General features: G+C 40.4%; 1 protein-coding gene across 1 annotated transcript in view; it reads left to right on the forward strand.

Annotated features, from left to right (window-relative positions):
• The window catches only part of dph1 (diphthamide biosynthesis 1), a 50,972-nt gene that overhangs the window by 4,946 nt on the left and 33,569 nt on the right, over positions 1-12,457 (forward strand). The window contains exon 3 of the mRNA XM_035154776.2: positions 6,291-6,354. Within this exon, the coding sequence (XP_035010667.1) occupies positions 6,291-6,354 (64 nt within the window). The remainder of the gene's footprint in view (positions 1-6,290; positions 6,355-12,457) is intronic.

The following is a 12,457-nucleotide window of genomic DNA, read 5'->3' on the forward strand; positions in this document are numbered from 1 at the left end:
TTTTTCGATGTTCCTGTGGTGAGTGGGCTGTTTACCGCAGCCTGCTGGCTTTGCCTTTTTTGTTGTGAGGTTTTTTTATTTTTTTAATATCAGAGCTCATCCTCGTTCTCTCAACTCAGAGAACATAACATACCTTATCACCCCTGTCTCTCTCTGTTCCCCCTTTGTGTCCATCTGTTCCTTTGTCAGCCTTTGAACTCCTGTTGAGTTTCAGAGACTGTGCTTTTGAAATCGAGGACTGAGGAACACGCAGCAGAATTTAATATTAGCTGCCGTTTGCTGAGTATATAAATAGTCAAAAGCTGTGTTGTTTTGCCTAATTTTCTCATTTGAGTCTTAATTGTGTTGTTTTGATATCATCTGCTCTGCATCTAGGCTTTTTATAAGAGCAGCTTAGTTCTTCAGGTTTTCTAACTGCTATTGGCAGTCGGTTGTCTTGATTTCTGCTGCACATCCATTTAAGACAAAAGACAAGAGAACATTAATGTAATTAGGTGATAATAACTAGTTGACTTGGGTCTATTGTGGTGTTTAGCAATGACTGACATGCCTAAGATATGAATTCATACAAAACAAAGGGCTCGATGAAAGTTCTTTGTGGTTTGAACCTTCCAGCCGGGGTTAATTTCATTGAAGCTGCTGTGTGTGTTTCCATGAAGTGACATCTTTTCTTGGTGTTTTGTAAAACCACAGACTGGTAAAGGTGGAAAACAGCATCTCCACTTCCTTCAACAATCCAGCGACAAAGCCAAAATATCCTGATTTCGAAGGCTGCCGTCTTGCGCTGATGACGTCATTCAGAGTTTGCACGGTATCATTTGGGAGAGTGGAAACGTGATATTGAGGTCCCGCTGATTGCGAGTTCTCAGCTGTCAATCATGACGTTTCTCCTCATATTTATAGCATTAAACCAAACTTACTGGGAAAATGAACAAACATCAGGGTGATAAATGAATTACCTGACAGAAAATGACCGAAACCATCTTTGAGAAAAATCGATTCCGGGTGTATTCAGTCTTTTTTGTTTGGCCCATGTCCCATTCACTTACACGGAGGAGGCAGGGTTTATGACCAATACTGCAGCCAGCCACCAGGTGGCAATTAAGATGCTTTAGCTTTCGGGGAGCTGTCAGCGTTCCTCTTTTTTCTATCTTTAGTTTAATATTCATTATCTGAAACTATCAACAGAACAATCTTCTACGATGTCGATATCAGCATTTGAGAGAAATAAAAATCTGATGATTACATGTTCATCTCCATTTACCTTTTATTTATGTCATTCGATTTTAGCCTCCAGTATGTTGCACAACGGTTTTTCAGACTGGAAACTACAGATTCACACTCACTAACAGAAAAATTTGATGAGACACTGAGATAAAATAAAAGAAACAAAAAGCAGTGCGGCCTTGAGTCTTCGGGGACCTTGAATCCATGGAAGTGTCTCGCTTGGGGGATTGTGAAATGCCCGGGGAGTTGTTCTGTTTCCCAAGGTCTTCTCACAACTAAACTACAGACAATCAAAAGCTTAGCACAGTTGACAGTTTCCTTGTGTATGTTTCTTTGAGCTCCAAGACAATAGCAAAAGAAAAGAGAAACGTTGGGCATTAAATTCCTCCTTTCTTCCCACCAAGGCACAGTGACTTTTCTGAGTGCACGGGGTGCTGGAAAAATAAGAGAAAAGCTGAAATGACAACGCAGTTTATAATCACAAAATCTTAGAAAGTGTAGTTTGAATTGAGGATTGCTCAGAACTGATGTTAACTACACATCCAACTAAGCCACAGATGGCAGGCCACACTAAACAGAAGTGCCCAACGAGTCTAGAATGACTAAACATCCATGAATGGGGACTTGTTTTGTTTTTCCTTAATGGTCCTTTTTCTAAAAAGTCTTTCTGTGCCACCACAAATGACAGAACAACTGTTTTGTCTCGTACCCAAATATAAAATGACTGCCCGGTAAGAAGTCAAACGTGGCCTTTTCTCCACTGTCTGAACAGGGTGTCCATTTATAGAAAACATGACATTAGTCAAGAGTGCGGGGCTGCCAGTGTAAAGTTCAAGCAGATCAGAGTCAGTGCTATCTACAGACTGGACTCACACATGGGGACACATCCGCTTGTACAGAATGTTTATTTATGTTAAATACACAAATTCACTTATAAGAGTGAAGTTGTGATTACTGTGCCCAAATTCGAAATTCTAATTTATAATATGACAAGCCCATATTGACGAGGCTTTCCAAATATAGACTATTTAAAATAATAAATCACAATGTTTTTTTGTTTTTTTTCAACTTCCGTCCATCCATCCATCCATCGTCTTCCACTTACTGGGAGTGGGATTGGTTTGCTGAGACAGTCGCCTAAGCAGGTTGTTCCAGACATCCCTCGACCCAATCACACTTTCCAGCTCCTCCAAGGAGATCCCAAGGTGTTCTCAGGCCTCTGGGTCTCCTCCCAGTTGGGTGTGCATTGGTAAATCTCTAATGGGAGGCGCCCAGGGACTACATGACTATACCTCCGAACCACCTCAACTGTCCCCTTTTAATGTGAAGCAGCAGTGGTTCTACTCCGAGCTCTCTCCAGATGTTTGAACCCGACAGAGAAAACTCATTTCAGTTGCTTGTATTTGCTTTATTTGTATCTGTTGTTTCAGTCAATACCCCAAAGCTCATGATCATGGGTGGGGGCCCATCCCTTTGGGCCAAATGAACTGGCATGACTCAGACATGAAAATATATGTGCACATATTGCATTAACAATCAGAGCTTCGTTTATAATTGACTACTAGTTGTAGCTGGGTATGCTTAATAAACTGTCAACTGTTTTATATTTAGTGATTTGATTAATTAATTTTGTCTACTTTCCTAATTATAATTTCTAATCTAATTTCTGCTTTAGTTGTTCCTATTGCATTTGTATTGACATTTGACAATCTTATCCTAAATGTTACTGCATGCACCCCCACACCCAACATTTTAATCTACGACAGGATAGACTCGATCTATAGCCTCATTCTTGTCTCTCTCGCTATAACCCCACTTTTGAAAACACGGAGTAATCCCTCGGCTTTGACAGCCAGTCTGCCGTGCACTGATAAATTGGTCTTCCCGGCAATTTCTTAAGTTTACTCCCTGTGTTTGATTGTTAACATAATCCCACATGCAGCTTTTTTGCTACCTGTTAAAAACAATAGGTGTGTCGGAGCCTGACGTGAACTTTCTGACTCTGCAAATAGAGAAAGCTGTGCGTATGCCACAGAGGTCCACAACAACCGGCATGTCTGAGAAGAAGAAACCTACAAAGCTGTTATTTTTTCCTCAGGAGCACTTTCAAAGCTGATCATGTTTGCATTCAAACCCAAACATGCAACCAAACAGTCCCAGCTCCAGCAGCCGACTCACCTTTTGCTGGGGGCAGCAGACGGAGCGAGCTCTTTGCTTCTGTCAGCCGTGGCAGAGGTGTGCGCTGAAACCTTTCTCTGTTAATAAACTTGCCCTTTTCCAGGTAATGACCTGTCTCTCACTGTCTGCATGAGCGCTCGGTGATCCCTTAACCTTTCATCAGTAAGTAGTGCTCTTGCTCCTCCTCCTCCTCGCAGCGCTCCATCCATCTCTCCATTTCATGGCCATCCTCCCTGAAACCTCTCAGCCTCTTTTCTGTCCCAGCGTCTTTAATGCTCTCTGGCACAGAAGTCTTGAAATTGTTCCAGGCCTAGTCAGGTGGATTGAGTGTCCATTGAGACGTTGATGGATTTATTGACGGTGTGGCAATTGTCACTGTTGCCTTTGACTCCAGGTTCTCGCTCCACGTGTCTGACTTGGTGAAAGGGGGTTCACCCTGAGGTAGTCAACATCTAATAGAAGAATGTTTGTGATCATTTTAACTTTTATATATAAGTCACTTTCTTCACAAACGCCACTATTTTTATTGTCATTAGTCCTCAACAAATTTAATAAAATGTAAATTTCTTTTAGTTTTCTCCTCTGAAAATATGTTTATCTCCATCTGAAACAAAGGATTCCTTTGCCACCTATTTTTCTCTTGGAAAACACATTTGTTGATCGAAATCTTTGCTCAATAGTCAATTATAGGGTGGACGGAAATGTTTTCATGATTTATCAAGCGAAACTACCAAATACTTTATGGTTCCAGCTTTCTCAAAGCTAATGAATCCCTGCTTTTCTCTGTTTCTTATCACTGACAATCTACTGCTCTTTGGTTTTGGACTGCTGGTCAAATAAAACAAGAAATCTAATTGTCACATGGATATCTGGGGATTTTATAGGCAATTTATATAATTTCTTTAAAACAATCATATTTATTGCTAATAAAATAATCAAGAATTTCAGCCTGGATTGGTATAAAATATGTATATTTTTTAAATTGTAGACCAAAATGAGGAAAATACGTGTCACCACACCATTTTGCTTTCCTGACTAATCTCTGTCATTCGTCTTTTCCTTTTTATCTACTTCATTTTCTGATTTCCCCTGCAGGGTTACAGTTGACATATTCAATATCTGAGTAGTCTCTGATAGGAACATGTCATCATGTTTATTTGATGATACGATGGCATGAGTAATGTATAATAAATCATGGACTCGTGATCTACCAAATAATATAGGATCTTTAATGCATAAAACCACAAGACTTATCTCGTAAGAAATGCCTGAAGCACATTTGGCCGTTCTTCCCCTTTGAATTCCAATAATTCATGATAATATTTCTTTAAGGGAGGGCTTTAAAACTGCATTTCTGTTTCACTCAGATGAGGAAATTGGGATTAAAAAACCTCCAAATTTAGCTATGCATGCTTTAATGGCACAATAATTAATGCAGTGTCCTTTTTTATTATTTGATCACGTATAACTTCCATAAATATCTTGGATTTATAGAGATCTTGGAAAATAAATGAACCTGAAGTCTTAACACAATCTTCTAATCAAATGAAAGGAGAGGTGACTGAGAAGAAGCGACTGGTCAAGCAGAAATAATGAGTTTTTAGATGGTATCGATGGAACTAATGTCGCCATAGATCGAACGTTAACAGCATTATCATGAACACTTGTAAATTGATCATAAATGTGTAATATACTGCTTCATATTAATGCTTTACATTTTTTAGGAATATATGCAGTTAAAAATAAAGCATTAAAAGTGGAAATGGTAAATAAAAACAGTTTAAATTTAAAAGTAATTTAAGGTAACATTCAGTAAAATTAGTATTAATAGTTTTATGAGGACTTTCAAAGGGAACATAGACTTGAACAAGCTGATTAGGGTTCAAACGTAATAACTGTTTTCTTTTCTGTCTTAGAAGCTCATATTGTTTCAGTTAAAGTAATTTATTTTTAATCCCCTACCCACACATTCCTAATTATTGAGAGTTCCATAAAACACACACTATTTAACATTTCTTTTCCCTTTTACAGCCTCTTTTTCAATGTACCTGCACCTGCTTTTTAGAGGTGGGCGATTTTTCATGCAATGCTGATCCCTGCATTTATATTAGCAGAAAATCCAGCAGAGTATGCAACCTCGCCTGATGATCTCCAGTCGTCTCCTGCATGATTTTTCTTGAAATGAATATGCATGAAGAAAAGAGCCGTACCTCACAGAGAGCAGGAAGGTTGCAGCTGAGATGACAAACTGTGCTCCCAGGCCCTTTAGGCCCTTGCTCGTCTCTTGAAGCACAGAGAGTCTGAAATTAGACACAAACTACTTAGTAAATCATGGTTTAATCAAGGCTTTTCTAGTGGTTCATCTAAGTTGGTGTCACACATCAGTCGCTCGCCTCTTATCAACATGCAGCACCATCAGCAGGACCAGGGTAATTGGTCACTTGGTTTTAGTTTTACATCAGTTTGTCCATATACAATTAAAGCTTTGAGACATAAACTTGTGTAAAACTCTGGGAAAGTTGTGTTTTTTTTTGTGTTTCAGTGGTAGAGCCAAAGTGTGACTCACGGAGCCAGTGGCAGGCAGATGGAGTGACAGTGAAAAGAGCCAGTTTAACTCTTCTATAGATGCCACGAGCTGTAGAGCTAGACCTGCAGTGATTGGTTTGGACTATATTTCCAAAAGCCTGTCACTCGCTAAAATAAACCAACAGTGCTGCTGTGGCAGAGGGGAAATTGCCCTGAACTGTCACTGTTTCCTGTCAGTGGAGTTCTCTGAACCAGTAGCAGAGGTTATGTATAGTTGCGCTGTCCAGGATTTATTAAAGAACATGTTGCATCACTCTAAGCATTTAACATTTCTGTTTGCTTCTCCCCTCTCCTACCAGTGGCTTTGCAGCTTCCAGAGGGCCTGCAAATGTTTGCCTGTGTCATCGCTGACATAATTGAGAGGTAAGAAAGTGCTTTTGTATTTTGATTGCTCAAGTTATTTGCGAGCGTGCGTGAGTGAGCTGCAGGTGTAGGTGTAGGAGTCATGCCGTTAACGGCCACGGCCACTTGATAGTCATTAGATGAGCGAGAGCGTTATCGTAATTCCCCACCTTCGACTCAATCGGGGATTTAAACAGAAAATGAGACTCAATTACGGTTTTTTTTACGACAGAGAAGATATCACAACTTGCTGCGGTCACAGTTGGAGAAGGGAAGAGATATTATTCACGTTAATTACATCTTGTTTCAGTCTGCATATGCCCTACTGCACAGCGGCACTCCATCACACAGACACCACAAAGATTTTTTTTTTTAATCCTGCAGCAAGAATGGCTCCAGGATTAAAGTGCTCCAGACCTAATAGTTTGTCTTTTATAGCACACCGTGGTTTGGCCTACACTGTGCTAAATTAGATTTGTTCCTAAGTGCTTGGTAAATAGAAACGCACATTGTGAAATAAACTTATGTGAGGGCCACTGAGCAGTTTGAGAAAAAGTTTTCTCCACCTCTTCCTCCCTGTTTGAAGTCACCGTGTTGTCACTTCGTCTTCAGGTGGCCACTGTTTCTCAGGAGCACTCTCTGCTAAGTGTTCCCTCAAAGAAAATGGCTGCTATCAGTAAGAGTGGCCGTCTCTCATAGGTGTCCAGTCAATACTAACCTGATTACAGGATGGACAAAATGAGGAATAGAGTGGCGTGGGATGCCATCAACTTTTCAAGCAGGCTGTATATTTGATTTAATGCAGGAAATTTGTATTATTATGCTCTTCTTGCTTACATGTGCTTCATAATATTATACCGAGATGCTAAGGCCCATGTATTTACTATATAGATTACAAAACTTTAGTTTTACACTCAAAAGTGTTGGCAAGGTGTTTCTTTTATCAATCCTCTGTTTTCACACCATCAGTTTCTTCATCTCTACTCCACATCAGCCACATCAGACCTCCATCACTCTATCTTTCTATCACTCTATCTCTTTACAGCCACTTCTACTTTGTTATCACACGAAAACTTACGTTTTGATGATAGCGTCTGGTCTTATCATTCCTGCTGCTATCACTCTCAGAGCTGCATGGCTTTTCCACCACACACCCATGCAGTCCACATTTGTTATGTTTGAGTAGTCACTGTCCATCATAGAATCTGCTAAATCATGCCTCATCTCTTCTAATTAGAGCAATTAGCAAAAACTGAATCTCACTGTTGTTGCTCCTTGTCCTCTGTTGCTAGCCTGTCTGTAATTTTCACCATCCACATAGTTTCTCTCTCAGGCTGCAGCAGAAAAGATGATCCTCTAGTTTTCCCCTCATTAGGTCCTGCTGTATAGTTTCCCTCAAGCCATTTTGCTTCTGCCTGTGCTGTCCTACCATGTTAGAATGTTCTTAGTCATTCCAGTCTTTCCAGATTTACCAAACTTGTTCTTTGAATTCTTCTAAGCCTGTGCAAAGTACTCTGCAACTTTTTGCAGTTTTGGGCATCGTTTCTAATGGTTATATCATTTTACCGACTTAAGTAATAGCTGAGATCTGGGAACATGTTGGTATAGATGTGATAAAATCAGATAAAGGAAGAACCAAGTGGTCAGGCAAACAAAACATCTTGTTCTCCCCCTGCTGGTTGGCTATAGCCTCGGTATGGTTCATAAATCCCACCCATTCATGTTGGTATATTTTATATATATATATATATATATATATATATATATATAAAGAATCCAACTACACTCTTCCCAGTCATTGAAGGTAAGTAAAGGTTTGATTTGGATTGGTTATTCGTTATTTGATGACATAAAAAGTGGTTAAAACTGTTTGGTTGGTTGTTTGTTCATGATGAATGATTGAGAATCTTCGGCAAAAGGCTTTGTGATGTGGTGGCCACAAGAATGGCAGTTGTAGTTGACAGCCACATCACGTCTAAGGGCTTATGGAGCGATCAGTAAATCTAAGGTCAACACCTTTAGTGGCTCTGTTTTATCTCGATGTGGTGATGAAACTGTGACATCTTTGAAGAGGAACTAAAGGAACTCATGGTCTCGGTCTTAGTCCCTCACCACCTCACACTGTAACCAGATACTATAGATAGTGCCCTGGAAGTCAGAATAATCTTGATAACAATCTCAGAATATGGCTAATCCCTTCAAAGGCTTAACTGGCAGGTGAAAGCGGAAAGCGGTCAGTTTCCGGATGTTTAATCCGAACACCCCCTCTATCCCTCAACCCCCCCCACCAGCATGAAGCCAGGATCGCCTTCTGAGAAACCTGTCAACAATTTAATCTACCAAATAAATAGAAACTAAAAAACTCCCAAGTCAAGTATCTCATGTAAAAATAGTAACCAAGATAGAAAATGGAAAAGATTTGCAGCAGATACTTGCTGCAGCAATGAAAATCCAGCAAATGGGCACGAGCATCCGAATGTGGATTTGGCAAAGGATTGATTGGTGTTTGGAACGAGTGAATGACAGTGACCTTTGCAGGGTGACACAGCAGGCAGTTGACCTTGTGTCTTCTAGCTTATGTCGTGGTCCCAGGAGTTTGGCCGCTGTGCCACCACCATCACTACCACTGTCCCTCGTTCTCTGGAGACAGGGCTGAGGTCCATATCAAAAATGGGGATGAAAGGGCTAAGCTGTCCTCAGTGTAAGGAGCTTCAGCGGGATGGACTGCTAAGTCTTAATGAGGACAAGCTGCTCTGAATTAGAGCCATGCTGCAGTTAATACACTTAGGTCAAAGCACCCACCCTTAACATATGCACACTTTGCTGTCACAGTCCCCAGTGCTTAATGTCATATAGGTTCCACATCTCCCTTCCTAGCATTGCATGTTTATATAGATTTTTGTTGCATCTATTTATCTGTCTACCAGTTTCTCTTACGGTCTAGCACTCAAATTCACTCTAGCATCCAGGGGAATAGACATGAACTTGTACTCCTTTTTACACATTTACAAGGACACTGCACCACAGACTGGGACCTCTAAAGTCACCTTAGATTTGGATCAGCTCAATTCTGACTCCAAAGTTCCATTAAAAAGGAGATAAAAACCAAAGTAATGCAGACTTTCTCTGCCCTGGGTTTCATCTCTTAGGCAACATTTAGGCTGTCCCGTCATATTTGGTGGAGGTTGTGGTGACTGTAAGCAGCCTGGGAATAATCTTGCTGACACTACTTAGGGATGAATGATGTAATTACGACATCATTAATCACGTATTTATCTCAGAAATAATAAATATATAAACTAATGTTACCATTAATTGTATTTGGTGAGCACTCCCTTCCAAGTGTAAATAACCATATAGCTCTATTCTATACCCTTTAAGTTTTGACATGGTCACAGACTTATGATCTCTGTTTTCACAAGTAAACAATAGAGAAGAAGTTTTCAGAATAGAAGAATAAATGGGTAAGTTGTGCTGGCAGGCAGTGATGCATGTGCTGTCACTGTACCATATGTTTTATTGGCTTTGATGTTATGCCAGCTGTCTTGTTCCGGCTTTGAAAGATACTTCGATGAACTTACTTCAGTATTTACTGCTGCTGCTGTTGTCACAGTGGAGTGAATATAAAGAGAGTGGCAGAGAGCAGGATGTACGGTGCCCTAATCCCGAGGAAAGCAGTGGCATTTAATGTTAATCATTGTTCTCCTGGCACAAAACCCTGGCCTCTGCATGGAGATGTTGGCCTGTAACCTAATCCGAGGTCTTGTTCTTTGATATTTGGTGGTAGAACGAAAAATTCGCTGAGCACACAAGGCCAAAGTGCTCCTGTTATCAAAGTAAAAAAAAAAACAACAGCGAAAAATGAAACATTGCTTTTCCTGACTGAACATGAGTCATCAGAATCCATTTATTATAGATCACAAGAGACAATGTAGATGTTTTAATTGTGCTGTTGTTTCATTGTTAGTTTCACATGGAACCAGGACTCCCTGTAAGACATATTGATACTGAATGATTCTGTAAATGTGGGACAACACCTCACAAAATCAGACATTGGATAATAAGTAAAATAGATATAGTGAAGAGAGGCAGGAACAGGGTGAGGTAGAGATTAACAAATTAAAATGTATGAGTAATATCTTACTGAAAGCCTCACTAGTCACCAAAATATTCATCCTTCCTCAAACTGGCAGTTGCCCTAAACCCATTCACCACTTACCAAATCCTTTAGCTTCATGTATTGCAGAATAACAGTCAGCAAAAGTATAAGTATATACAGTATAATGAGGCCCACATTTTTGATTAATATTGAAACAAGAGTAGGAAGGAAGCTTACCCAAAAATGGCCTTATAAATAAAGATAGACCAGTGACTAAGCCTGCGCATTGACAGAGATGGCCAACCAGCCCCTGCAGTGTATACAGTGATGACTCAGAGATTTGCAATTTGTAAGAATCTCAAAACTGCATAATAAATGGTGTCTAAGATTCAAAAACACTCGGCTGATGGAGTTAAAATAAATCACCATGACGAATCGTCAAATGTGGCCCAGAAAAAGAAAAGTTTATTAGTCATGATTGTGTAAATCAGCCTGAAGAATGAACCAAATCAAGGAATTAAGTCATGTTTTACTTTTCATCAAAAATAGTAGCATACATTTAAAGCATACGAGTAAATGCATTCCATTTAACAAATATCCATGAGCTCAATAACCAATGAAGGACACCAAAGTCACCAGTTAATACACATCAAATAAATCAGTGAATCAGAAATAATCAGTGGATAATTACATCCAAATCTGAGCAGCAATTGTCCATGATAGATACAAGCTTTCAGACTAAAAGGAAAGCATAGAGAGGGTTAAAGGAGATTCTCAGCCTGACCGTTTCCCTTAGCAATTGTCAAGAACTTCTTACAGTTAATCAGGACAGGTTGACATTTTTGTGTTGCAGGTGTTTAACACTATGGAACTCTGAAATAGTAAGAAAAAGTGCAAAGGGAAGTGTCAGAAAAATGTGTGACCAGCAGCACCATGGTTGTCAGAGGAAAGGTGGAATTCAGTCAGGTCTCATCAGTGAGACGAACTGGTGTGGAAGTGGGTGGCTCTGAGCTGCTCATCGCTGAGCCTTCTGGAGGAGTTGTGTGCTTGTATGTATGATTCAACAAAACGTGTGATGGAAGACACGCACTTGGTGACCCCACTGACAAAGTGTACCTGTTTTCTGTCTCTGTCCATCACGTAATATTCGAGATAACTGTCAACACCGGCCCCAGACATCTCAAGTAACAGTGATGTCAGCTACAGTGTGTGTTGGTAAATTAAGGTTCAGTACACACACACACACACACACACACACACACACACACACACACACACACACACACACACACACACACACACACACACACACAGCTCTGGGTCCTTCACTGTAGCCGTCTCGATCCATCAGAATAGATCCCTGTATATTCTGTGGCAGGTTGAATCATTTCTTTGGGAGCAGCAGCCACAGTCCACAGCCTCCCGGGGTAAATGTCAACTCTACCATCAGGAAGAATCCCAGCAGGAGCCTTGAACGCCTCCTTGTCCTCACACCGCCACGGTCTTCACGGCTCCTCCGCACAGCTGAGCTGTAGCAGCAGATATGGTGTATGTGAGTGAGGGAATTCGTGCCAGGATATATGTATGTGCATGTGTTTGCTTTGCACATATATGCATATGCCATAGTCGAGTTTGTGCCGAAGCTCACTTCAGTCTGCTCTCAATCTATATGAGAACCTCACATATGAGAGATTCTCATATGAGCTCCAGATATCCCAATATCCATGTGCTGTCTAATTGGCCCTCTTGCCAGGAACATCCCGTAATTCCTACCCAAAGCTTATGCTAAGCTCCCACAATATCTCATCATCAGCGACCAGTTGCAAGCCGTATAGAAACCGGTCAGTTTCCACCATCTTTTTCTCATCCTCTGTCCTTTACAGCCTATAGAAAGACATAGATGTATGGCATTGAAGATAAAAAAGGGAGGAAAACGATTAATCCTTTTAATAACTAGTATTTGCAGTGGAAAATTGTGTAGGTCCATTTTTATATCAAACAAAAATCCACAGATATCCGAAAAGG

The sequence above is a fragment of the Hippoglossus stenolepis genome, chromosome 4 (genome assembly GCF_022539355.2).
Source record: "Hippoglossus stenolepis isolate QCI-W04-F060 chromosome 4, HSTE1.2, whole genome shotgun sequence".
NCBI lineage: Eukaryota > Metazoa > Chordata > Actinopteri > Pleuronectiformes > Pleuronectidae > Hippoglossus > Hippoglossus stenolepis.